The sequence below is a fragment of the Homalodisca vitripennis genome, chromosome 3, assembly GCF_021130785.1.
Source record: "Homalodisca vitripennis isolate AUS2020 chromosome 3, UT_GWSS_2.1, whole genome shotgun sequence".
Classification (NCBI taxonomy): Eukaryota; Metazoa; Arthropoda; class Insecta; order Hemiptera; family Cicadellidae; genus Homalodisca; species Homalodisca vitripennis.
In genome coordinates this window covers 66,805,268-66,832,975 of record NC_060209.1, presented here as the reverse complement: position 1 = coordinate 66,832,975, position 27,708 = coordinate 66,805,268, and the positions used below count along the sequence as shown (strand labels likewise).

At 36.5% G+C, this 27,708-nt stretch overlaps 1 protein-coding gene and 1 non-coding gene across 4 annotated transcripts in view; both read left to right on the top strand.

The window, feature by feature from the left end:
• Positions 1-27,708, top strand: part of LOC124357007 (histone acetyltransferase KAT7) — a 244,431-nt gene that overhangs the window by 165,157 nt on the left and 51,566 nt on the right. For all 3 annotated transcript variants that reach the window (XM_046808375.1, XM_046808374.1, XM_046808376.1), the window contains exon 8: positions 27,465-27,558. In XM_046808375.1, the coding sequence (XP_046664331.1) occupies positions 27,465-27,558 (94 nt within the window). The remainder of the gene's footprint in view (positions 1-27,464; positions 27,559-27,708) is intronic.
• Trnal-aag lies at positions 11,635-11,716 on the top strand. Its single transcript has one exon. It is a non-coding gene; the product is annotated as a tRNA-Leu (tRNA).

Below are 27,708 nucleotides of genomic sequence, written 5' to 3'. Positions count from 1 at the left end.
TTTATTAATTTGTATTTAGTTTATTTGTATAATTTATTTATTATCTTTCTTTTACCTACCACTGGAAGTTTCAGTTGGAACAACTTCCTACTGCTATCCGGCAATAGCTTTATTATACAGTGTCAGTTAAAATTATGGATACACTCTGTTTAGGTTTTTATGGATAAAAATGGAGGTGAGGAACTCGAGACACATTTCTCGGAAATAGAAGTGAACCTTTTAGTCACTACTACAACGTTTGCTCCCCCCGTTGTGGGGGGGCGGCTCAAAATGTACATACGCATTATTTGATAGGTCTTGATACAAGAAGAAGAACAGTGAAAACTAGAGCTTTCTATCCCAACCCTGTGCAAAATGGCAGCTCATTGAAATTAATTAAAGCTTAATTGAGGCAAAACATTAAGAAGGTATATAACTTCAATAGACAACCACTTTCCTTACAAACTTAAACCTGTTTTACAGTTATTACCTGCTGCAGGGCAGGCCTCCCTTATCTTATCAGTTTTGAGGCTCCAGTATCATGTTCAGTTTCTGGTTGGTTTAACAAAGTTAAGTCGTGTTTTTGTGATACTTTACGTTGAAATGGAGTGTTTAAGTGAACAGGAGCGTATTATGATCCTGATGATGCGAGGCTACAGAGACCGGGTGAGATCTCATGATGAAGTAAGGAATTTGTTTAATGACACTTATTCCAATCGAAACCCTGTTCTAAATCAGGAGTTAAAAAAAAAAACAATGTAACGCATCCAGGGAAAAGACAGCGTTAAAGACCGCCCCAAACCTGGACGACCAAAATCGGCAAAAAACGAAGCATTGTCACTTGACGTTTTACAGTCTGTTGTAGAAGATCCTCATGTCTCATAAAGAAATGTTTCTCAAATATTAGGTATATCTCAAACATCAGTTTGAACAGTTTTACATGACAGTGGTTATAAAGCGTTCAAAATTAGTTTAGTTCATAAGCTAAGTGAGGTCGGTTTTGTTTGTCGAGTAGAATTTTTTTAATTATAAAACATTGATAATTATACAACTAGATTAAACAACATTGCTTTCTCAGATAAAACAATGTTTATGTTAAACGTTAACGTTAACAGAGAGACATTGCTCGTTATTGGTCTGATGTTAACTATCATTGGATAGGAGAGTAACATACCCAGCACCCTGAAAAATTAAACTTTTGGACTGGCATTGTGAGGGATCAGTTTGTTGGACACTTTTTTATTGATGGAAACCTTTATGCCGAGGTATACCAGGAAATGTTACAAAATCAGGTTTATCCAGCTATCCAAGAAACAACCAACAATGTTCTGAAGTTTGGTTCCAGCATGATGAAGCATTTCCACACTATGGCCTGCTTGTCCGCGGGTTTTAAAACAATATTTGGGAAATTGCTGTATAGGTAGAAGAGGAAGAATCGAATGGCCACCAAGATCGCCAGATCTATCTCCACTTGACTACTTTCTGTGGGGTTACATTAAAAACAACGTCGATAAAACGAAACAGCGAAGCATTTATACCCTTAGGGACAGAATAGTAGCGAAAATTAAAAAAAAGAATCCCCTGTGAATCCATACAACATGCCGTTTCAAGTTTCTAAAACAGGCTTGGACATTGTCAAACTGTCCTGGCACAGCAGTTTGAACATCTGATATAAAAAGCACATGTTAGTAATTGAAATTGTAATTACTAGTGCCACTATAACTTTAAATTAAAAAATTTAAAACTACCCCCCAAAAAACTCATTTTGGGGAAATGGTACGCTTTTGTTTCCAAGAGGGGTGTCCTGAGTATCATTTTTCTATCTTTGTCCACTAAAGGTTGAGTAGGATTCATCCATGATTTTAACTTAATTAAATTCAATGAGCTGCCATTTTGCACTGGGTTGAGATAGAAAGTTCTAGTTTCCACTGGCTTCTCCTTATATCAAGACTTTTCAAAATAAGTTTCACTTAATGAGTCTTTATATTTAAAAATTGTAAGCTGCCCCCCCCCCACCCCAAAAAAAAATCTCTTTTTGGAAAATTGGGAAAAGTTGTAACAGTGACTAAAAGGTTCACTTCTTTTTCCGGGAAAGGTGTCCCGAGTTTCATCCCTCCACCTTTATCCATAAATAAACTAAACCTAGTGTATCCATACTTTTGACTTGCAGTGTATAGAAATCAGACTTGCTATTCCTTTGTTCTTTTTTCAAAGTTTAATACCTAAGATTATCACTTGTAGAATATGAATTATTTTATTGTGCAGTTATAAAGGAAGTTAGGCTATTAATTAATTAATTTATTAGTCATGTAATTTATTTATCATTTTCCCCCGCTTTTCTCCGAGTTAGTTCTGGAGGTCGTTACTAAATAGACGCCATAGTGACTAAGTGACCAATATGTCAATAGTGCGCTTGGTATTCGACGAAAACACTGTCGATACTGTTTGTTAAAAATTTTCCGTTGTAATTTAATGCCCGTCATAAAACACGCACCGATATAGAATGAGGAAACAATCTCAGGATATCAGCTGTCCACTATGGCTGGGTTGACGTCAGCCCAGGTTAAAAACGAATATAACCATCACGTGGTGTTAAAATGTTGCTTAATGACTTCCCTTTTTCTCGGAATATTTCGTGCCTTGTCGTCATTGAACCGAAGTGCTGCATATTCTGGGCTTCAAACAAAGTGGTATTAGCCTACGTTAATATTTTGTTCGCCGTATATTCTTACACAGAGTCCGTTTTTCTTAATCACCGATACGTACAAATCTATATTTGTAGTCTTTTAAATAAGTACCGGTACTAAAATGTAATGTCGCCGCCAGACTGTAATGTTTCTATGCACTGCACCATTAATGTCATTAATTTGTAAAGGAGTGAAATAATACTCGAATAGACTTTGCAATTTACACCGGCGGAGCGGACACAGAAATACGTGGTGTTACGTGGTTGCTGGAAGAACATGGAGTGAAAGAGAAAGGCTCTAGTTTGTTGGAGAGGGATGATGCTTTGATGTGATTGGTTCGTAGGATCGCGTGACTTGCTCCGCCAATGTAACGTTTATTAAATAAACGCATGATTTGTAATACCAACATAATTGGTGAACAAGAATATAAATGTTAATAAGAAAAAAAATAATACATATACAATACATTACACTTACTATTTACAGAAAAATTGTTTTGTATTAAATAATGTTTGAATTTTTGCAGTCATACGTTAAGGAGTGAGTTCGAGTAATGGAAATAGCAACAGAAAGTAACTTGATTCAAAATATATATCAATATTATATTTCTTAGATCACTACACAGTTACATTACTGTACAAAATTAAAATTTTGAGTTCTATATATCCTTGAGTTGACAATAATAATTTAGGTATTTCTTTTCACTACATCGTTTATATTCCATTTGCAGTTGCTGTCATACGACATTTTTCAAATGTGTACTAATATATTTTGCATTTGATACATTCTCTTATATTTGTGATACCATTTTATTGGAAACATGAAATACATTAATCCATTATCACTTGTTTTAATGGCCCTACTTCATGTCGCGAAGAAAAATTAGTTTTCAATCCTTTTCGTTGTCAACCTCAATACTGCAATTTGAGACAATTTAAACAACAGTGTAAAAATCTCACAGGCAAGCCTATACGGTTTAGTGTAAAAATACTAGTTAAGAATGAATTATGAACCGTAGATATTTCAATTCAAAATCATTTTCTTTCTAACAAAATAACCAACTAATGTAAAAGTGATTATTCACCTATGCTAGTTTGTTTTATTGTTTACGATGTAGGGTTGGTGATGAATTGCCCCTTTATGCCGTCAGTTAATTATGCCGGTTTGCGACCAACACCGTTACTAATGCCTTCCACTAACAACGTCCTTTATTCTCTCTTCCTCTCCACGTGTTCCACCGTTCCCCCAGCCTGCAATATTACATCTCAGGTCGGTCATGGCTACTACCCTGCGAATTTAATGAGGAATTAAAATGTAAGCGCGTCCAGTAAGATGTCGACGTGTGTTTAGAACCATTCTGTATGGTTCTTCACATGTAAATAAGATAGCGGCCAACACTACTTGTATAAATCTTCAATATTTTCAAGAACGTTCACCACAAAAACATTAAACAGCTTTTTTTTGTAGCTTAATGTAAGCAAACCAATTTTAACAATTCGTCGATTTCAATTTACCTTGCCAAATCCTACTCCCACGTTGTAGCAAAAAGGAATGACGAGATAAATTTTTAAAATCTACTTCATGTTTTTACAAGGAGTCGAGGTGACTATAACCCAGTCAAAGTTGCTCGGTAAATATTTTTCGTAACTGAAATTCTAAGATATCAATATAAATCACACGTAATTATGCATATCAACAAAAAGGATATGATTATATGTTTTTTTCGACATTTGCGGTTTCAGCAAATGTAAATTATGGTAAGCAAGGTAGGAGTACCCATACCACGTGTAGCGTAACAAGCGTCGTTGAAATTGCGTGTAAAATTTCAAGTTTATAACATCAGTCTAGAGTTAGGCTAAATGGGTTATGTTACATAAATGAAACGTCTATTTAGCGATTGTGCAGTTGCCATCGTGGTTACCCATAAGACCATGGATTAACATGCACCATCAGAGAACCCAGTGTTGCCTATATTATAGAAAATAACCTTCATGCAAAATATCCAGTCGATAAATTAGTTTGTTCTCAGCATATCGTGTGGATAGAGAGTGAGACATGAAATTTCTCAAGCTCCTCGAGTGATAGGCTTCGCTAATGCTCAGCCTACAAGGTAGGAGTACACCACACCACAGAACTTGATGTTGCAAGCTTCGTGAAAATTTAAAGTTTGTAGGTTTAATTATTCTTGATATAGAATACTGACAGGCAAACTGACATTCAGACAGAAATATCATTTTTCTAGTCCCTTTATTTATGATAACGCTCAGCCAATAAGCTATTGTGAGGGTAAATGGTAAGTATTATGAATTTTCTCAATCATGAAGGAAATTCTACAGGGAAATACCGAGATTTCTGCTATATATCTACAGGACAGACGGCTGTATCAACCTACAGAACAGTAGGAGGGTGGCAAGCCGCGCCTGCGCCTCAGAAATAGGTCAAAGTTCGGGCTCGGCTGCTGACATGCTACCTGAGTGTGGGGACCGAGATTTCTACGATGTATCTACAGGACAGACGTCTGTATCAACCTACAGGGCAGTAGGAAGGTAGCAAGCCGCGCCTGCGCCCCAGAAGTAGGTCAAAGTTCGGGCTCGGCTGCTGACATGCTACCTGAGTGTGGGGACCGAGATTTCTACGATGTATCTACAGGACAGACGTTTGTATCAACCTACAGGACAGAAGGAGGGTGGCAAGCCGCGCCTGCGCCTCAGACGTAGGTCAAAGTTTGGGCTTGGCTGCTGACATGCTACCTGAGTGTGGGGACCGAGATTTCTACGATGTATCTACAGGACAGACGTCTGTATCAACCTACAGGACAGAAGGAGGGTGGCAAGCCGCGCCTGCGCCTCAGAAGTAGGTCAAAGTTTGGGCTTGGCTGCTGACATGCTACCTGAGTGTGGGGACCGAGATTTCTACGATTTATCTACAGGACAGACGGCTGTATCAACCTACAGAACAGTAGGAGGGTGGCAACCCGCGCCTGCGCCTCAGAAGTAGGTCAAAGTTCGGGCTTAGCTGCTGACATGCTACCTGAGTGTGTTGACCGAGATTTCTACTATGTATCTACAGGACAGACGTCTGTATCAACCTACAGGGCAGTAGGAAGGTAGCCAGCTGCGCCTGCGCCTCAGAAGTAGGTCAAAGTTCGGGCTCGGCTGCTGACATGCTACCTGAGTGTGGGGACCGAGATTTCTACGATGTATCTACAGGACAGACGTCTGTATCAACCTACAGGACAGAAGGAGGGTGGCAAGCCGCGCCTGCGCCTCAGAAGTAGGTCTAAGTTTGGGCTTGGCTGCTGACATGCTACCTGAGTGTGGGGACCGAAATTTCTACGATGTATCTACAGGACAGACGTCTGTATCAACCTACAGGGCAGTAGGAAGGTAGCCAGCTGCGCCTGCGCCTCAGAAGTAGGTCAAAGTTTGGGTTTGGCTGCTGACATGCTACCTGAGTGTGGGGACCGAGATTTCTACGATGTATCTACAGGACAGACGTCTGTATCAACCTACAGGACAGAAGGAGGGTGGCAAGCCGCGCCTGCGCCCCAGAAGTAGGTCAAAGTTCGGGCTGCGACGCTGCGGTGTCATAAAGCAACTGTGCGGGTGCGCTAGTTTCGCCTGGGGTGGTGCTGTCAGGGGTGGAAGGAGGGGTTGACGTCAGCTCTACGTCACCACCCTAATTTTTCTCCTTTCAGCACTGATTTTCTTGAGATTTAATCTGGCAATCTCGGGCGAATCTACTTCAATACAAAAGAGAGCAATATCGTATGAATTAATCAATGTGAACATTGCTGAAGTAAACTAAAATGTTACAGGATCAGACAGGTTTGATATAGGGGTGTTGTATCTAGTACCATTCATGTTGGTATATTATTTAATCAATTTTAATATATACCTCACAATGGAACTGTTTTAGAAAAATTTTAATTAGGTATTTGAAATAAGTGTAAATTTTATTTCCCATACTAGTGAACGAAGGAAGTAATTGCAATTTTTTAGAAAAATGAAGTTTCGTCCTTGTAGTTATCGCATATAATAGTTAGTTTGGATAATATCGTATTTATTTTTTATACGAGGAAGAAAGAAAATTTTATTTCTGTCAGTAAACTTTGTTAACAGTCCCAACCGATATTCTTATCATTCGGCAACACAGATTAAATGCGTTCAGCACCTATTAATGTTTTCAGTCCAGTGCTAATAACACGGCATAAATATAATTTCAGTAAAAATAAGGAAACATTAGGACACTACACTCTAATTGGAATGGTTGTACGTATTTGTATGTAAATGACTATGGAATAACTTGTATTTATGTAATACGCCCACCAAAAGCATTGTTATTTGTAGTAAGTCTTAAAGGAAACTAAACAGTGTTTTAATGCTCATATTTGCTGATTCCATAAATTCAAGTGATTCATAAAAATACAGTGTTTTATAAAGCTATTTTATTTGAATTATTTCTCAAACCAAAGATTTTAACCTCTTTAAAAATTACGATCACAATGCTATGTAAACTATTCTGCACCTTTATTTTTCTGTTCATTTTTCGTCATTTAGGACGTATCTTGGTTTGTAATGTGGTTTGTATTTTTTATAGATTAATTGTATACTAATTTGTGTTGTACTGTTAGTTATGGATCGTTCTACATCAATAAAACCGTTTAATAGGCATTTTTAACTAACTTTAAAGTAGTTAAAAACTTAGATTTCCATATGCAGTTATGTGTTCAGGAATAATTAGATTGCATCCAGGCTAGATCTTTGCAATTTATAATAAACCAAAGGAAGTCTGATAGGTGTATGAGGATAACAGGACAAATATTCCTGTATTCAGGCTCAATGTAAACCGCTGAAGATGAGGATGTAAAAATGTTCAGTAGATACTTTAAATATGGTCAAGTTTGACATAGGTACTTATATTTAAAGAAATTATGAGTTATTTTTTCCACCGTAGATACAATTTTACGAGAGGTGTACCGACCATTATCAAATTTCATCAATTCTCATTTATATCGTTCAGCTTCTGGTTCTTTTCTATGGATTTGGACAAGTAACAAATAATCAACACCAACAATCCCATCAACACAACTAATTCGGCAAGCTCTGATATAATGTAGGATAGGGTAAAATATAATATATCTGATATAATATATGAACATAATAACCCTGAGATAAATGTATTTAGTGAGAAGTCACTGAGTGCAAATATAACCTTATAGTATTTTTTGTTGTACTTATTATTTTCGAGCCTTTAGGGGAAACAGGTTAAACAAACTGTTTAGTCTACTTGTTTCTCCATTTTAATAAAGTAAAGGCCTATATGATGATTAGGTTACATGTTTCACTTAAATCTGTAGTGCTTTTTGAGTCACTGTAGCAGACGGTAATAGTATAATATATATGCTATGAACCAATATACTGCATAGTGTAGTTGTATTGTGGAGGTCCAGGCACAGTTGAGACGAGACAAGAGGGAGACATGGGTAACCTATATACCGGAGAAGACAGACGATATGAATGATGGTGGGTCGGGGTCGGGGGTGGTGGAGTCCAGACGTGAGTATTGAACGATCCACCCGGGGGCGGGAGCGGGGGTTGTAGCGGGGCGGGGCGGGACTCAATATGGAAATACTGTAGTCTGGTGTCCTCGTGCCGTAGCAACTCGCCGGCATCCGACTGTATATACTGCTGCACAGTTGCCGTGACACCCGACACAAGTAATTTGCTTCTCTGCCTCTCTCTATCTTGGAGTCTGGCTCAATATGGAAATACTGTAGTCTGGTGTCCCCTCGTGCCGTAGCAACTCGCCGTATCCGACTGTATATACTGCTGCACAGTTGCCGAGACACCCGGCACAAGTAATTTGCTTCTCTGCCTCTGTCTATCGTGGAGTCTGGCTCAATATGGAAATACTGTAGTCTGGTGTCCTCGTGCCGTAGTAACTCGCCGGCATCCGACTGTATATACTGCTGCACAGTTGCCGTGACACCCGACACAAGTAATTTGCTTCTCTGCCTCTCTCTATCGTGGAGTCTGGCTTAATATGGAAATACTGTAGTCTGGTGTCCTCGTGCCGTAGTAACTCGCCGGCATCCGACTGTATATACTGCTACAGAGTTGCCGTGACACGACACAAGTAATTTGCTTCTGCCTCTCTCTATCGTGACAATATGGAAATACTGTAGTCTGGTGTCCTCGTCCGTAGTAATTCGCCGGCATCCGACTGTATATACTTGCCAGTTGCCGTGACGACACAAGTCTTCTCTGCCTCTCTCTATCGTGGAGTCTGGCTTAATATGGAAATACTGTAGTCTGGTGTCCTCGTGCCGTAGTAACTCGCCGGCATCCGACTGTATATACTGCTGCACAGAGTTGCCGTGACACCGACACAAGTAATTTGCTTCTCTGCCTCTCTCTATCGTGGAGTCTGGCTCAATATGGAAATACTGTAGTCTGGTGTCCTCGTGCCGTAGTAACTCGCCGGCATCCGACTGTATATACTGCTGCAGAGTTGCCGTGACACCCGACACAAGTAATTTGCTTCTCTGCCTCTCTCTATCGTGGAGTCTGGCTCAATATGGAAATACTGTAGTCTGGTGTCCTCGTGCCGTAGTAACTCGCCGGCATCCGACTGTATATACTGCTGCAGAGTTGCCGTGACACCCGACACAAGTAATTTGCTTCTCTGCCTCTCTCTATCGTGGAGTCTGGCTCAATATGGAAATACTGTAGTCTGGTGTCCTCGTGCCGTAGTAACTCGCCGGCATCCGACTGTATATACTGCTGCACAGTTGCCGTGACACCCGACACAAGTAATTTGCTTCTCTGCCTCTCTCTATCGTGGAGTCTGGCTCAATATGGAAATACTGTAGTCTGGTGTCCTCGTGCCGTAGTAACTCGCCGGCATCCGACTGTATATACTGCTGCACAGTTGCCGTGACACCCGACACAAGTAATTTGCTTCTCTGCCTCTCTCTATCGTGGAGTCTGGCTCAATATGGAAATACTGTAGTCTGGTGTCCTCGTGCCGTAGTAACTCGCCGGCATCCGACTGTATATACTGCTGCACAGTTGCCGTGACACCCGACACAAGTAATTTGCTTCTCTGCCTCTCTCTATCGTGGAGTCTGGCTCAATATGGAAATACTGTAGTCTGGTGTCCTCGTGCCGTAGTAACTCGCCGGCATCCGACTGTATATACTGCTGCACAGTTGCCGTGACACCCGACACAAGTAATTTGCTTCTCTGCCTCTCTCTATCGTGGAGTCTGGCTCAATATGGAAATACTGTAGTCTGGTGTCCTCGTGCCGTAGTAACTCGCCGGCATCCGACTGTATATACTGCTGCACAGTTGCTGTGACACCCGACACAAGTAATTTGCTTCTCTGCCTCTCTCTATCGTGGAGTCTGGCTCAATATGGAAATACTGTAGTCTGGTGTCCTCGTGCCGTAGTAACTCGCCGGCATCCGACTGTATATAGGCTACTGCTGCACAGTTGCTGTGACACCCGACACAAGTAATTCGCTTCTCTGCGTCTCTCTATCCTGGAGATTGGCTCAACATGGAAATACTCTAGTCTAGTGTCCTCGTGCTGTAATAACTCGCCGGCATCCGACTGTATATACTGCTGCACAGTTGCTGTGACACCCGACACAAGTAATTTGCTTCTCTGCGTCTCTCTAAAGTATTTTTCTCATTGTGATTATTTTTAATTAAATTATTTTTTCGGCGACCAAACTGAATAGTTTCAGCTTCCGGAAATATAAAAGTATATCTAAATAATATAATTTATAATAACTAGCAGTTACCCACGGCTTCGCATTCAATTTCGTAGGTTGTACACCTGCATCAGCACTTCTGGTTCGAGTGAATTGTATTTCCGAAGCCAATGTTGAGTTTGCTTCTTCCCACGATCAATGAAATATTATGTTTAAAAGTGTCTATTTATGGCCATTGCAATTTTTTCCGGTCTTAGTATTGTGTCCCATAATTGATTTTGCCTTTTTCCTAATCAATGAAATGTACACTTTCACAGCTCTTAGAAGCCTACTTCTATGAAAGGACAACTAAGATTTCATAACATTCTTTAAATGTGTAGTGAAATATAGAAAACTTTGTCTTTCACATCTGCACTGCTAGCAGTTACCCGCTCCTTTGCTTGCAATTTAATAATTATTGCATCCGTATGAACACTTCTAGGTTAAATTAAGTATTTTTGACTCCAATGTTGAGTTTGCCTCGTTGCCATGATCAAGAAATACATTAAAAAGTGTACATTTATAGCAGTTTTAATTTACTCGGTTTTTAGTATTTTTTGTTCCATAGTAAATTTAAACTTGTTTCGTGATCAAGAAAATATATATTATACATCAGAGAGACCTACTTTTAAAAGGCAACTAATTTGGATTTAATGTTTTTAAATTTGTAGTACAAATTATATGGTTCTTTTGTATCTAATACTTAATATTTGCTAAACATTTACAGTTAAAAATGTATTAACAATGGCACTATTTACATGTTTGTTTCTTTATAAACTGAAAAATATATTTTAATATTTATTACATCAAGAGTTGGAATTGGTGCATTAGTTCAAAAGCACAGTCCAGTGAACTTTCATCTAGCATAGTTCTTACCGACTGCTTCAAAAGGAGGCTTCAGAGTCGGATTCTGACCATCTTGTGTTTTCGGACATTTTCTAAGGTACTAGATGAGTAGGCTACTCTCCTAATCTCAGAAATAACAAAACGGTGTAAACAAATTTAAATTACTGGTTAAATTAATTTATAAACAATTTTTATGCTGTCATAAATAAATGTCAGTTGATCACATTTAAAAGGCTGTCAATAATTTTAACGTACATAACCCTCAACGTACTCAATAATTTTATACCATTTTGAGAATAATATGAATATTGATATTTATTTAGCTGCATTCACGATATGGCATTAACAACGGGACAGCGTGAGGTAGCGTGGCCGAGCGGTCTAAGGCGCTGGTTTAAGGCACCAGTCTCTTCGGAGGCGTGGGTTCGAATCCCACCGCTGCCACTAACTTTTTACGTAAGTTGCTGTGGACAGTATGTCTTCTAAAATTTGTTCTTGGGTACTTTTTTATATTTTAAGTTCGTAAAACAATTGCATTATATATATTTTTTTATTTTACTTTACATAATTATATGTGTGTAAGTTACAAGTTTCGTGTAGATTATTGTAAAATATTCTGATGTATTGCATTAGAAAATATTGTGTTTTAGTGTGATCACCAAGAAATTAAACAAATTTTAATGTTTTTGCATTTAAAAGGTTTACTCGTCTACTAATTTTAATAATTGTATTTCTTTATGAAATGTTTTTTAATTCTCCATAATACAAGAAACAGACCTTTCCGAAATTGGGTTATTCGAAAGCAACTCCTAACTATTTTGTTTATTCAGCATGTTTGAGTTTTATACTTTAACTACAATATTATGTTAAACATTGTGCCTCTTAATATTATGTACTAATAACTCGTTACTGCTGTCTTCACCGTACATGTATACTTTAAATAAAGCTCCGGGTTTCATAGAGTTTGATCTTTACAAATTAATTTCCCCTTTATATGTCAAGTAATTAAATGTATGAGATTTATTAAATGTATATATCCAATATATTACGAAAACATATATGCATTTTTATGTACATCTGTCATTGTTACACTGATGTCATTTTCGAATATTTAGTTGTTTTTATGTAATAAAAATAATATATAAAAATTCCTAATGTATATATTTTTTAAGGTTGTAATTATTAACTTGCTATAATTGTTTATTCTTATTTATTAATCAAATGCCATTCTTGTAATATAATTATTATTTCTAATTTTATTGTAATTTTGTGACATTTGTATTTTTATTAAGTCATGAAAAAATTGTTATCTCTTTTGTTATTAACCACCAATAATCGCTAAAAAATAATTATAATTTGAAAAATTCGGCCGAATATAATACACATATCATGCATGTGATGTATTAAAACCTTAGTGTTATGACCGACTGATTGTTATCCGAATTTCTCCAGAATCAAAAACCTTTCATCAATTAATCAAATTACAAATTTGATATAACTCAACAATGTTCATGTTGTATTAAGATAATTTGAATTTGTTAATTACTGGTGCACTTTTAATAGTCTTTTTTTTCATTCAAACACTTTTATTTAATAATAAATGGTTTAACAGCGCTTGAAACATATTTCAGTGAAGTTATCAATGGATGTGGTTAAGTCACAGTTCCGGCATGATCATTGTAAGTGCCAGCTGAGATCAGGTGGGCTGTTTACACGTGTAGTAAGTAACACATAACCGAGTGTGCAGTGCGTTGTGTAGCACCCACGACTGCTAACGTTACAATCAAAACTAATCACTAGTTGGCAGTTGGTGGGTAGTCCATACTGTACTGTGTACAGGAGGAAATGTTGTTCGGTGTAGTTTCTAAGGGCTTACCGCACCTAGCACGACCATTCAACTCTATTGTATTGTTTGTTGCTAATGAAACAATGTACAACAACAGTCCGGCGTTATGGCGGTTCATGGCTAGCTCTCTCTTGCCCACCACTCAATTGTGGTGTAACAATATTCCAATTAATGTTTTTATTGAATTTACTGTACAAAATGTGTTAAGAATTAAATATATTTCAGTGTACAAGTATTTAAAGTTTAGTGTATAAATAGATAATAACACAAAGAGATGCTGTCCGTTATTTTTTTGAAATCTACATGGCGTATGTTTTTCTTTGCTGTTGGTATGCCGCTACAGTTCTATGTTTTGCACACCGTACCCTTTGGGACCTAGCAGCCGGGTATATAGATCAAGATTGGAGAAGTTTCATTTAGTCGGAAGCTGTTAAAAATCGAAGGGATTTCGTTGGTTTACTGCGCCCAATTTGATAAACTGTAGCGCTTGCTGCTGGAAAGAAACATAATAGCTACACGGTGGCCTTCTTCTGTAGCCCGGTTCGTCGCTCTTTGCCGTATACTAATGTTATTGCGGTGCTTAGTACCCTTCTTAAGTTTTGCATGAAGAGTTTTTGAAAAAGTTTGAGTGGTAACTAATCAGCCAAAACTATATACATAGTTTAGGCTCTGGGTCTCATTGACCGTGGTTTCGTCCCGTTACGGAAAGGTGGCTAATGGTCGCAAAAGCAGGAAACTTAGCTTGGCACCGCCCAACAGTTGTGTGAAGAGCGTAATATTTGTGTAGCGCCCCTCGCCGCAAAAAGTGGCCGGTGTGCGTGTGAGATGGAACTTGTCCGCGTCTCAAGTTGGTAGACAGCAGCTGTTACTCTCTACTCCCCCCTTCCCACGCAAACTATCTGTCAACTTTTTCCCTTATTGGATCGGTAAAATGTTTTCTGACCTCACAATTTTGTTTTATACATCCCTTTATTGCGTGAGTGAATTTTTGTCGTACACATTACAACTTGAATTTAGTCTTTGATATTCTGTGCAGATCGGTTTGAAAGTTTGGTTTTGTTCTTAGTTGTTAGATTTAACGCGACCGCTGACATACCTAAAATATTCGTCTTGTGGTTCATATCCCGTCAACACAATAATTTACACTATTAGTGCTATTAATGCCAACGGTCGTTATAGCGATAGTTCTTTATTTTGTATCTTATAGGTCATTTTTGACACGATAAAAGTCACTTTGGCACTAAAAGGGTTGACAGTAATATATCGGGTCTCGCTATGACACCTATCTTCAGTCAACAGATGTTAAATCTGCTTTTCAACAATCTGTCACGGTCTTTTAATGTTGAAGTTATTTCCTTGCTTGATTATTCTAGATTGGGAAAACAATATGTTTAATATCTACGCGTGTGAGTGAATGCATTAGGCACAAGGAACGTCAATATACTGAAAGATCGACCATAGAGGGCACAGTTTTAAGTCAAACATGCAATAGAAATTGACGAAACAAACGTCCTCTACTGTTATGTAAGGAAACCCTAGAAATAATCAAGAAAGGAATTAGTGACACATGGACGAAATGCTGGCAGCAGGTGATAAAGAAGCAATTCTCTTGGTTGGTTACTTCAGCCAATCACACGTGCACCAATGGATGCGTACTATTGGAAGTTTCTGGTTAACATTTTGTGATTAAAGACGGATGTCCACAGTAAGGATAAAATATTTCAAGAATTTAATTGTGTAAGCAATATTTTGATGAGTTGTGAACGGGCAAAATCATATGTTAGGTTGGTTGGTTGTTTGGTCTAACTTATTTTGATTTATTATTTTTAAATATTTCTATTGCAGACATTTGCTGGGAAAAAAGTTGTATTTTATCGTGTGACTGATAAATACCACTTTATTTTGTGAGGAGGGGAATTCATAATTTTGCCGAGCTCTGTTTGAGCGGATGGTAACATTCACAATGCGCTAATTTAACATTGTAATTACTATCATTATTTCTTTTATGAACCACGTTTATTGCATTCCAACAATAGGAAACATTTTGTTTCAAACAATGTACTATACTTGCCAAATACCTAATAACACAAGAGTGTCCAAGGAAGTTTTTAGAGTATCGGTCGTCAGTAATGATGAATGGAAGCTCGATGTATATACACGGTTGGCTTACAGTCGAGTACACGGCAGTTCCTGCTGGACAAGGGAAAGCTGTTACGGCGTTTGTCCAGGTAATGGTACTTACTGGACCAGCCGAACTCTACCCCTAGTGGTGGACTGAGTCTGCGTTAGAACATCACCAAAATATAAGCCGATATCCAAATCGAAAATTTCCGCCGATTTATACTAATAGAACTCGTGGTATAGTCGTTATCTTTCAAGTAGAAAATGACCTGCAAATCAGCATACCGCGTATAACCATTGGTCAAGTTGTATATAATTGTAAATACCTCGACTAAACTACCAGGAAAGTTAAATTCTGTATGCTATGAAGTATTGGGTCCATTTGGAGTCATTGGGCGCTATTTATTAATGATATTATATAATATTAAACAATATCAAGGATATTGGACAGTGGAACCATCTCGACCCATTTCCTTTTATGTTAGAGAATTTGTTATTCTACTTTTTGTATGAAATCAAATAAGTATAATGTATTACAAGTTAAGGGTAAATATTTTCTAAACATTTAAAAAGAGATTTTATTGAAATTCAAAGTTTTGTTTACCAGTACCCATCTAGAACCCGCCTTCGGCTCGTTGGTGACCTAAAATCAAAAGATAAGCTGAAGTAGCTCTATTACATTTAGGTAGTGAATTTTGCAGACTGTCGTTTATCTTTATTATTCTTAACTTAACAAATATTCGAACTTTTTCAGGTTGATTTGTTGCTCAACCGTTGGGAACACAAAAAAAACTTTTGTAAAGATTATATACTCTGGAGTGATTCTGCCGTCAGATTGGGGCTAGGACTTCTGGTTTGATTGCACAGGTGAAAGTAAGTCTGGTATATCAAATATTTTTACAGGTCGAAGACAAAAACTCGTGGATATTTAAATCTCTTTTGTCGGTACACGGGCTTCGATAGATTTTAACGACTCTGCCAAAAATGACAAGACTTGCATCTGAACCATTTCTATTGGTTTGGTAATCACTTTAATTTGCTAGCTGGATTAGGCCCAAATAAATCCATTCCTTGCCATTTCATCAGAGTCATGACCTTTCTGAGGTGTACAATTCCCATTCCAGTCTTGAAGTGAATTCTTTCAAGTTAATAGCAGCCTGACTATCAAATGAATCACTACGCGTTATCGACGTAACACTCGGTACATGCCATGGTGGCGCAAGCTAAGGTAGCATAGATTGATTCCCCTAAAAGCTGTTCATAGAGATGAACTCTGTACCCCAGATAACCAGGCATCTCCCATCATTTGTGTATCATCCATAATAAAGATTCCTCAACTTAACGCATAAAAGATGGAGCCTAAACTTAACGCATGCAAGATGGAGCCTAAACTTAACGCATGCAAGATGGAGCCTAAACTTAACGCATGTAAGATAAATTTACACTTGCAATTGTATCATTCCTGATTTAAAGTCACCTATAGTTTTAATATGTCTATGATATTCGTATTAACACGAATGGCAGTATAATAAAAAGAAAAGGTTACTGACCGACAAATTGAATGTAAGACCTCTGACATATTCGACCTCGGAGCCACTCGTCGCTGGTCCGATCACCAAGTATTTCATTCACGTTTTTGGGTTAGCAATCCATATAATTTTACAATGTGATATAAAACTATAATTATTATTAAACTTATAGGTTTATCTTAGTATTTTACTATTTTGATTTTTACGTTAGCAAAAATCAGTGATCGTTATTGGTTACGGGTCACTTTTTTAAGCTTTCGATCAGTAAATCCATTATTAATAGATTCTTTATAGCACTCCAAGGCAGATGTTTTTTTTTATGCGGAGTTTCACTTTATAGAAATCCAATTTTAAACAGTTATTCAACAGTTCTTATACATTTCATTTATTATCATGTTCGTTCTTTTTATCTATTCTTTATAGCACTCCAACACAGATGTTTTTTATGCGGAGTTTCACTTATAGAAATCCAATTTTAAACAGTTATTCAACAGTTCTTATACATTTAATTTATTATCATGTTCGTTCTTTATATCTATTCTTTATAGCACTCCAACACAGATGTTTTTTTATGCGGAGTTTCACTTATAGAAATCCAATTTTAAACAGTTATTCAACAGTTCTTATACATTTCATTTATTATCATGTTCGTTCTTTATATCTATAGGCATGATCTACAGTGATCTAAGATTTCCGAATGTGTACCTATAAACTGTACCTCTTTAATTTTACATATAATAACAAATAATTTCAGGTAAATACATTTGTAAAATTATGTGTTTGCTCTTATTAAATTTCGTTTAGGAGAGTTATTACTACCGAGGTATCTGGTAGGCAAGGTCTCAACGTGAAACTCAAGAATTACTATTGGAAATTACGTGTTACAAGAAGGATCATATAACAAAGCTGATTAATCTCTAGATATTGAATAATGATTGAGATGTGGTTGTTAAAAAAAATTAGTAATGCAGATATTTTTAAACGTATATGTTACTGGTTTTATACCATTACGATCAATTTTCAAGAACCTTGTTAAACTTTTAAGAAGCCAAGAGAATCATCATACCATTAATGTCAATCTTTAGAGTTAAACAAAACAACTTCTAGAATATTGTAGTCCCGTCTTAGCATGGTAAGTATCGGAGCACACTGTATTGTAGGCGGAGGACCCGGCTCGGTTTTCGCCCACGTCTCTGGCGTTCAGTATTCCGGCCGGATCTCCCAGAAATCTGGGGAATATAGTACCGTATTAACCCACATAATACATAATGCAGGCTGTAGAGACTTCAAATATACTTCTGTATGTTGCCAGACATTACCGTGATGGTTTCTTAATCCTGTATCCCAGTAATTCTGTGACTTGGATGAAACCTTCTACTTGTATGAAGTACTAGCTGTTTCCGGCGGCTTCGCACGCGTCTCTTAAGCTTTGCCCATATATTTCTTTGCCTTCAAATAGTGTTTGGATATTTTAATATACGTAACTACTGTGTTGTAATTGCAGTTTATAATGTGCAGGCGCTTTGATAACTTTTATATCTTGCAGTACAGCCTGGTGGTTAGTTACATCAATGGGCATTGCGTATAAACCTTCTACATAGAAAAAATACAAATTTTCATAGTGATCGGTCCAATAGTTTCTGAGTCTATAAAGGACAAACACACAAACATTCATTTTTATATATTATGATTGCAGAAACAGTTTAAACAAAATTTGTCGTTTCTCTTAAGCTTACTCTATGCTTTAAAAACTATAAGTGTAAAGAAATATATATATAGATATATTTTTTTGTCGCATTATATATGTTTACAAAGAACAGCTGATTAAAAATTTGAAAAGACTCTTTCACTTAATAACATATGTTTGCTGCAATGCATTTCTTACGGGTATTTCTGTAACCAGTGGGGCGGAATCCTGAATCGGGAAAGGGATAAAAAGTATCCTATAACCTTCTACAGATCAAGACGAACAAATTAAAAAAAAAAATTAGGCGAATCCGTCCAGCCGTTTGTGAGTGATGCTGTTACACACGAACAGTTTCATTTTTATATATATAGATATTACTTTAAGTGAAATAGCAAACTAATAGTTCAAATCGATATCTCATTAAAAATGATAGTGAAAATTATATTAAACATGTTCAAAACTCATCCCAACAAATTAAGTATATACATATTTGATCTTCGGCGTTATCATTGATACTCGTTATGTAATGAGAGCAATTATACTAATTTACAAATGTCTCATTAATTATAAATGGGAACAATATTCATGTCTTATATACAATAATAAACCTTTGAACACTTTTGATATATTTTATTATTTCGTAGATGTAAATTTCTAATTCTATGAATTAATCTTCAGGTACATGTTTACGTCATTACCTAAATATGGACCTGAAGATTAATTCATATAATTTGATATGTACATCGTACGAAATAAAAAAAATATATCAAAAGTGTTCCAAGGTTTATTATTGTATATAATTTCATCAAACACTTTTAGAGGCTACATCTCTAATAATATTCATGTCAGTCAAGGTATCAATAAATTCCCCTATTCTTCCTGCGGTATTAAACACTCGTGTGTAATAGTATCAAACTGGATGTATTAAAAAGCTGTTTGAAAGATGAAGCTTTTTTACAAATTCTGTTTTGTAAATAAAATCAGATTTCAGTTCCACTAAACATCCCGACTTTAATGCCATGAGCTTTAATGTCGTAAACTAGCTTCTTCTCGTTTATGTTTACTTTTATTAATTTGTGAGGATATTTGTTGTTCTGAGATATTTTATGTTGAGATCACCTGATCACTTTTTTATCTCGTTGCCCTCGTAATGGTGAATGTCACGTACGAGTACGATATATCGTATTCCAAGATTCGATGTTTTGATGTGTGATGGGATTGGCTATTGATATTCTACCAAAAGGGTTCTGCTATAATATATGAATATTAATTTTATAAAATTCTTTAGAAACATATTATTGATTTTCTAGTCAATCGATGGATTTACTGTAAAATAAATATACTTTTGTTAAATACCTTTGTTTTCCACATCATGGGGTTATATTTCGCTGTCTCGTGTCTATAAGGTACAGTAAAATTACTATTCTTAAGAAATATCATGTCCTCCTCCGTAGACTAATGGTTATAGTCTCGGCTCTCTAACCGAGAGATCACGGGTTCCAATCCCGGGGAGGTCCAATCATGTACTTTGTACTTAAAAAATAAAAACCAGTGCACTTCAAAGCCGGCATAGCTGACGCTGAGGCTTTAAATTATATAAAAAAATATCACGTACTCATTGTAAATGATTTGCGTTCATGTGTTGATCGCGGTTCACTTGCCTCAGATCGTTTTGGTATGAGTAGTGTGTTTGGGTACAATATCTCGTGGTAAGTGTCTTGGCTCCACACATAACGTTGGTTTAACGCTTCTCCAGGGAGGATATAAGACTGCCGAGAAATATCGCGCCTTCACGCTATATAGTTGTCCTAAGTCTTATGTACGGTACAGCACACGGCATCGTTACATCTTCTCACGTAAACACTTTCATTTTCACGTGCACGGTCCTTCAGACGTAACCATTCATTCTACATCGTGTACCTACTGAAGGCATTTGTAATGTAACTTATTATTTATTTATTCATGACATTGTAATTAGACACAAGATTAGCTATGGATCAGTTTAAAATTTTATGAACAATGCTATTCTGTCAAAAACATTTTAATCATCTACATTGTATGAAGGAATAAACTATTACATGATCTCACGAAGGCATATGCCTTTGGTTTTCTGTTGATTGATCATAACACTCGCAAAAAGTTACCAAAGACGTGCTGTGGAAGATAACATGTTTATTTTGAGGTTAAAACGAACATATGTTGAGTGCAACTACAACCCTATTAACCACCTAAAGATTCACTTTTTGGATTTCCAAATTGGTTATGGTGTAGTTAATGTTAAGGTACCCCTGGTGCCTTAATTATAATCTTTGAGTTTGTCTACTCAGTGCGTAGTGGTACACGTGTATACTTTTTGTATTTTATTAATTTTCTATTTGATTTCTGTTGTAATATATTTATTTTGCTGACTTTCATTGCAACATTTGTACGCAATCCTCTTATCTGTATTTAAACCTACTTTACACTTACTTTACTTTACTTAAATTAACCTACTTTACAAAAGAGTTTTAAATGTGTTTGTAATGATTTTAAAGTAAATGCAGGTGCTATGTAGGAATGTCAGATTCTACACTGCATGATTATCCATTAATTATTTTAAATTGTAATTTTAATACATTGTAAATCCTCCACCTCCCCTCGCGCGGCCACCAACCACGAGGCACTGGTATTGTAATTTTTAAAAGCAAATTTTGTTACAATTATCTATGAATAAATAGATTGACAATTGAACTGCAAGTATCTGGTGGCACGCTGGTGTCTCTTGACGATGTTATCTCTCAAACCGCAACGTGTGACAGGCAGCCCGGCGCGGCGCGACATCGATACAAGTCACGTGACTCCCCATCCCCTCCGCGGGGATAAAGTGGTCTATTGAAAAGGGAAATTTGGTTTCGATAAAGTTGCCAGCATGCGTAATAGCAGCGATATTTCCCGGCTTGCGACTATCTGTGCGTAACTGTAATATTTCGGGGTGTGCGAGCGCGGCGGGTGCGCCACGCTATGTTGTCAGATGTCACACTCATTTACATAATTCTATGCGATTTCTCGTTTTTAATCGTGAATATTTATTAATCAGTGCTATTTATATTTTAGTGGCGAGTATTTACCGACAATTGAATACCACATGTGTAGGCTACATTTATTACATGTTTCAAGTTTGAAGATTTTTTTAAATTGCAAATGGCGTGGTTTTGAACTACTGGCCTGTTTTGGTATTTATTGAGCAATGACTTACGAATATTTAGAAAAGTTATATATTGCTATATATTGTATCTTCTGTAAGTAACTTTGTGTTAAACTTAGCATAAATTATGTTCAGTTATGTCGATGTTGTGTAGAATTTGTGATTATTGTAAATATTCACCAGTTTTCGTTAATTACTCACCCAAAATAAACCGTACTCTGTAATTGGGCAAAGTGACATAATTAGGTGTTAAATAACTGTGTAGTGTACAGAATGAGCTGCAACTAATTGACATGTGGTTGAAAAGTAATTCGGCTGGCCGCTCAATTAATATCGCCGTTATGAAGGGAAGGGATTCTCAAACTCGTACGGTAATAACAGTTACCCGTGGTTACGCTTTTCCTCGCCGTACAATAAAGGCGACTTAGTTTAACGTTCCTGAGGGTGAGGACTCTTCTCCAAGGTCCAAATTGTCATTAAAACGTGAGTCGGATGGCGAAAATTGTGTTCAGTAAACATACATAACATACATCTATAACTCCGTTTTACTCACATATGTTTTTTCCGAAGATCTCAGTTGTGTGGTCTATAAGTCTGACCCTAAAGTCGAACTATTTCCCGCTGCGCAGTTCCTATACATGAGAACTGTTTTTCGGCACTGATAACATTGTTGTGTGGGACTTCATTAATTTCAAACTTTTAACACCAGACGGGCGGATCCTCCCCCCGTGAATTATAAATCACACTAACAATAATTTCATACCGAGAACTTAAAAATAATTTTAGAAGTTTTAAATTTTGAATCAAAATATAGGTGTATTACACCTCCTGTGATTTGGGTTTTGCTAGAGCATTGCTGGGACAAATTTGACAAATGACTTAAAGTGGCTTGGGGGGGGGGGGGGTTATATGTATCACTTGTAGGGAGATGATATTAAAACTGATGAGCTGTATAACTTGTACTGAACAGGTAAAACTGTGCTGTTGTGGATTGTGAATTACGAAAAAGAAAATATAAAGAAGGAAGGTAAATACTAAATGTAAATATGTCCATATAATTTAACGAAGTCTCCCTATCCAACAACGATAATTTAGAACAACATACTTCAGTTTTGGTCTCGCTTGATATTTTAGATTTACTGAGACAAAAGGTTATTAAATACAATACATTAAATAAAAATTGCAATATGCTGTTGGGTGCTAATATGGGGGAGGGAAGGCCAATAAAACACTCTTTGTTCTAGACAGCAATTCTCTCTAAAAGCATGTTTGAAATGGTATAATAAAATTATCGAAAATGATAACAATTATTACAGTTTTATAACAGTATACAATAATGTTTTAAAACTTGTTTATTAATTTATTCGTTTTAAAATATTCAGATGTATTTGACAGAAGGGGGCGCGGAGGGCAGCCGATTATTTATATTGTCATTGTAGTAGTCCTACGTGTGTTTGGTGGCCGGAGAAGGGAGGGTCGGGGAAAGAAGAAGTAGTGGAGCAATTACAAGTAGTTCCCCAGGGAAGCGCTCGCGCCGAGTTGTCGTAAGTGCGTAAATCATACGCACGCAGAAATACCGCTGAGTGCGTGATACGCAGTCGACACACGTAGCGGGGGTCCATAGATCACACGCACACGCACACGCTCATACGCTCGCACGTAATTGCATCGCGCCGCCCGCACGTAACCCGATTTACAGATTTATTGGAAATTGAAGTGGCGATACCAGTTTTGTCACCCTTTCTATATACCACGTTTTATCACTTTACTGGTTTGTCGCGCTCAGCCCAATCCGGGCGACCACGCCCACCCGACATCCCCTTGCCGCATTGTCGGTGTTCAATTATCTCATTAGTTTTTGCATTCATGGTGTGGTCAGTTTTTTCGGTTTAAAAATAAATTAAAACTTGTACAGCAGCATTTAATTTTCGGTCAAAGTTAATGTATTCTCCAAAAATGTTCAATTGAGAATTCGAGGGAGAAACATGGCGAAAAGTAGAAATATGTTATTTATCAGTGGTTTGTTGGGAAAGTTTAATGTTTTATCTATCGTTTCCCAAACAAACGCGTAATTTGTTAAATGCTAAAATGTTATCTACATATCGAGGCTACTACCGCTACGCGACCCACCCGGAGGCGGTTTTTGGAGCCGATAAGAGCCTGTGTTAGAGGTCCCACCGGGTCTAGGGCAGGAAGTGGTGCCCTCAGATAACAGACACTCCCTCCCTCCCTTGCTCGAGCCACCCCTCCGCTGGAATGTGAGGTTATCTGAACTATCTGTGACCCTTGACTCAGGGGGCGCCAGGTCCGCTCTCCGCTCATTACACCCGTCTGTTGCATTTGTTTCACGAGTATGGTAATACACCCGGCCGTTCATGTGGCTCAAGAAGCCTGCAACTATCTCGGGATAAAATATTATTTAATATTTTACGCAAACTGTCCGAGAGAAATGAAAAAATCCTCTAACAATTTTACAATTACAATATCCTAACGATTTTACAATTACAATATCCTCTGATTACAATTGTTGTTTTAGATAAAATTCTACATTATTTTCTGTTTAAAAACTAATAAAAGAAAATATATTAATTTAGGAGTGATTTCATTAGTATCCACCCTAAGGCCGGGACGTAACTCTGCAATAACCACAATAGTTACGCTCGAGAATGTAGAGCGTGTGACTTGGAAACTAGGCAGTCATAGCTGATTGTGTTAAAAGGATTGGGAGTTTTACCTCCCCAAGAAGACTTGTATATTAAAGAGCTGACTGTACTGGTGACCGTCTTGGTTATAATCCCATAAGAACAGTGTTAAACCTCAGGCTTTTTTTACTTTTACAACTTAAATTTTGGTTTAGAATGATATGATGTGTCTAATTTTAAAGATATTATTAATAGGCATTGGTAATTAAGAAAAATCTCAGTTTTTTGTTCTTTATCGTCGATACACTCAAAAGGTAACATTTTACGTAAAAAATAAACTAATAAACGAAAAACTGTTAGATACCTATTAACTATAAAACATATATTTAAAATAAGATGTCATCCATAACGCTACGCTGGAAGTTAAGGGCGTAAAAGTAGACGTGATTTAACTTTATTCTTACCGGGGAAAACTCAAGGTAATTTTACTACCTTAAAATGGTGTCTTATTGAAGTATATACTTTTATTAATACGCTCCATATCTTTTTTATTCTTCTCGTTAAATACATAATCTTTTTGAGAATATTTAGACTACTCATATGAAGTTCAGAGTATGAGACTTGTTTCTGAATTACCAATAAGTATATAGAAATACTAAGAATTTTTGGATGGGACGCCTATCATTATTCTACGATCAAAAATAGGGGAGGTAAAAGAGTTTGAAGTTTAACGTTGTTCTTACGGAACTAAAATCGAAATGACCGCCAGTCTTAAGAATATCATACTACAAATATCATAAAAATACATTATATGGTAATTTTATTCAATTAAGATGCAATCGACTGTCCGCCTTATTGCATGTGTTTACTGAAGGAGTGTTTAGTACGGCCGGCAAGTGTCATTAGAGAGCTCCAGTACCCACGTAAAGGTAGGACATGTAAAATATACAAGTTTGATCTTTTTCCCATTACAATATAAGAAATAGTATCGTACAACGCGATACTAACACGATTGCCTAGTCAGTGTAACAGAGCACATGAAGCTGGGTGATGTCACCCGTAACAGATTCCCCGGCCGTATGTCAATTGGTTATAAGGTCTTCGCTAACTGGCGGCACTTACACCTTACCGCGGTTATCTGCTCGCTTTCCGCGAAACCGATCTAAAGTCAATGTCTTTATTGTATCGTGAAACATTGAAGAATAAATTTCAACTATCCTACTCTTCGTTAAAAATAATAATTTAATGTAGAATTGTTTTTATGATATCTTGCATAGCTGTATAAAAATACAAAGTTTAATTCGTGAAGACTAGTTTATACGTTTAATTACTATTTTCAAATATTCCTTATATTTAATTTCGATTTTTGAATAGAAACAGTTGTACATACTATAGGTGCTTAATTTATTAAATATGCATTCACTTGTCTCGCATGATGTTCAAAAATGTGCGGGACTGAAAATCTCTCAATTACTAGGCTATGTAAATTAGATGTTTACTCCGGGGTAGTTCCTATTGTAATTATAATTTTACTTTGAAAATATCATGTTTTTAAATGTTTAGCGTCTTGCTATTTCATCGATGTAGAAGAAACAAAGTTAAACCAGAATAACACTTTTTTACTGTGAAATTCGTTTTAATATTCAAAACTTTAATATTCAAAAGGGAATAGTTAAATCCAAATTATTAGGCATTACCAAAACTGAATGAGGTTTTTAATTCTGTCAAGTCATTTACGACAAGTTATAATTTTCTTTATATTTTCTTAAAATGTCAAGATAGTGATAACATAGTTTTAAAATGCTGCACACTTAATATCTACTTGGTATAGAAATAGGCTAGCCAATCTTGTGTAATAAACGTTTCAAGATGGGGCCTTTCGTGCTTGGGAAAATGTTTCATTTATAATATTACACAGTATACATAGTGTAATAAATAAAGTAAAACAAGATTAAACACCTCTAATACTTATAACAATTTGTGTAGTTGTAAATTTATAAATATTTCGCAACGTTTCATTATCTCAAGATAGCGGCTGTAGAAAACATAGAAGTGTACGGTAACATTACACCGGTAACATATAATTTAATACGATTATGCTCTAAACGAGTTTGTAAATAATATCCGAGTTTGTATTATTTTAAAAGCTTCTATATGCCGTCTATTTATATAAATATAAACACACTTTAAGCTGTTATTTCGCAATATAGAATATTGTATAGATCATAGAAAATAGTACATTATTACTTCATATGTAGTCAAATGTATTAAACCCATCTGTACTTTAAAAATACAGATGTGGTAGTAACGTATATGCTAATCTGAAGGTAATGGGGCTCTCAAGTTATTTTAAAATAAAGTTCCAGCCACTATAAACACTAACCACACCAACAACGTCGTACAACTTTTACAAGAATGAATAGATCTTCTAATCTTTTAACTAATCACTCAAGATGATAACAAATGAGATAGTTATAAGTTAAAACATTTTAAATTCGTATTACAAATTTGAACTTTTCTTTATTAATTTTGTTTAGTTTTGTATTCACAAATTCAAATATTTTAGTATTTCTCACTTATACCAAGTTTTTATTTTTTTCCCATTGATTTGGAGAATTAAGATTATAAGTTATTTGTATAAAAATTGTAAAATATGCACATTTAAATATCAAGTAAAACTGTGACTGTAAAACGAGAAACCGCCGATTGAATGAGAGGACTTACCGATTTTACAATAAAGGTAATGACAATATAACTAGAACATATAGAGACAAATTTTTATTTACTTAGATTGTGATGAGTAAAACAATAAAATTGGTTTCATACAGCCGTGTTTGGGTGAGAAATGTCACTTGAGTGTTAAAAGTATGACATTTGAGTTTGCGGAATACTGTCATCAGCGACTGGCCTCACTTGGAACAATATGAAACTCCAGAGATACCGAAGTTTGCACCAAACACTCAGTCTGGTCTGTGACATCATTAGTGTTCAAATCTATCCATCCATAGACATCCATTTTTCGTATTATTTTAAATTCAGGTTATTACAAGTGTCGATGTAATATATTTATATTCATGTATGTTGTGTGTTCTTAGTGGCGATTCCATCTTATCGTTACGGCTTTACTTGGGCGACTAGCAATGTTCGACATAAACTTAAATCTTGCCATTTTGTGTGTTCCAGGAGAAGAACTCTTTCCTGAACTACAACGTGTCCTGCATCCTGACACTTCCGCCCTACCAGCGGCAAGGATACGGCCGCTTACTGATAGATTTCAGTGAGTATTAATTCTTTTGTTTATGTCACCTCGTTGCAGAGGAATGGTATCATACATTGAAAGTCTGCGTTAAAATAGCATTTTGGGATTTTTTTTTCATAATCACCGTCTGATTTTACTTTTAAGTTCTCTATGGAAACAATCACTTTT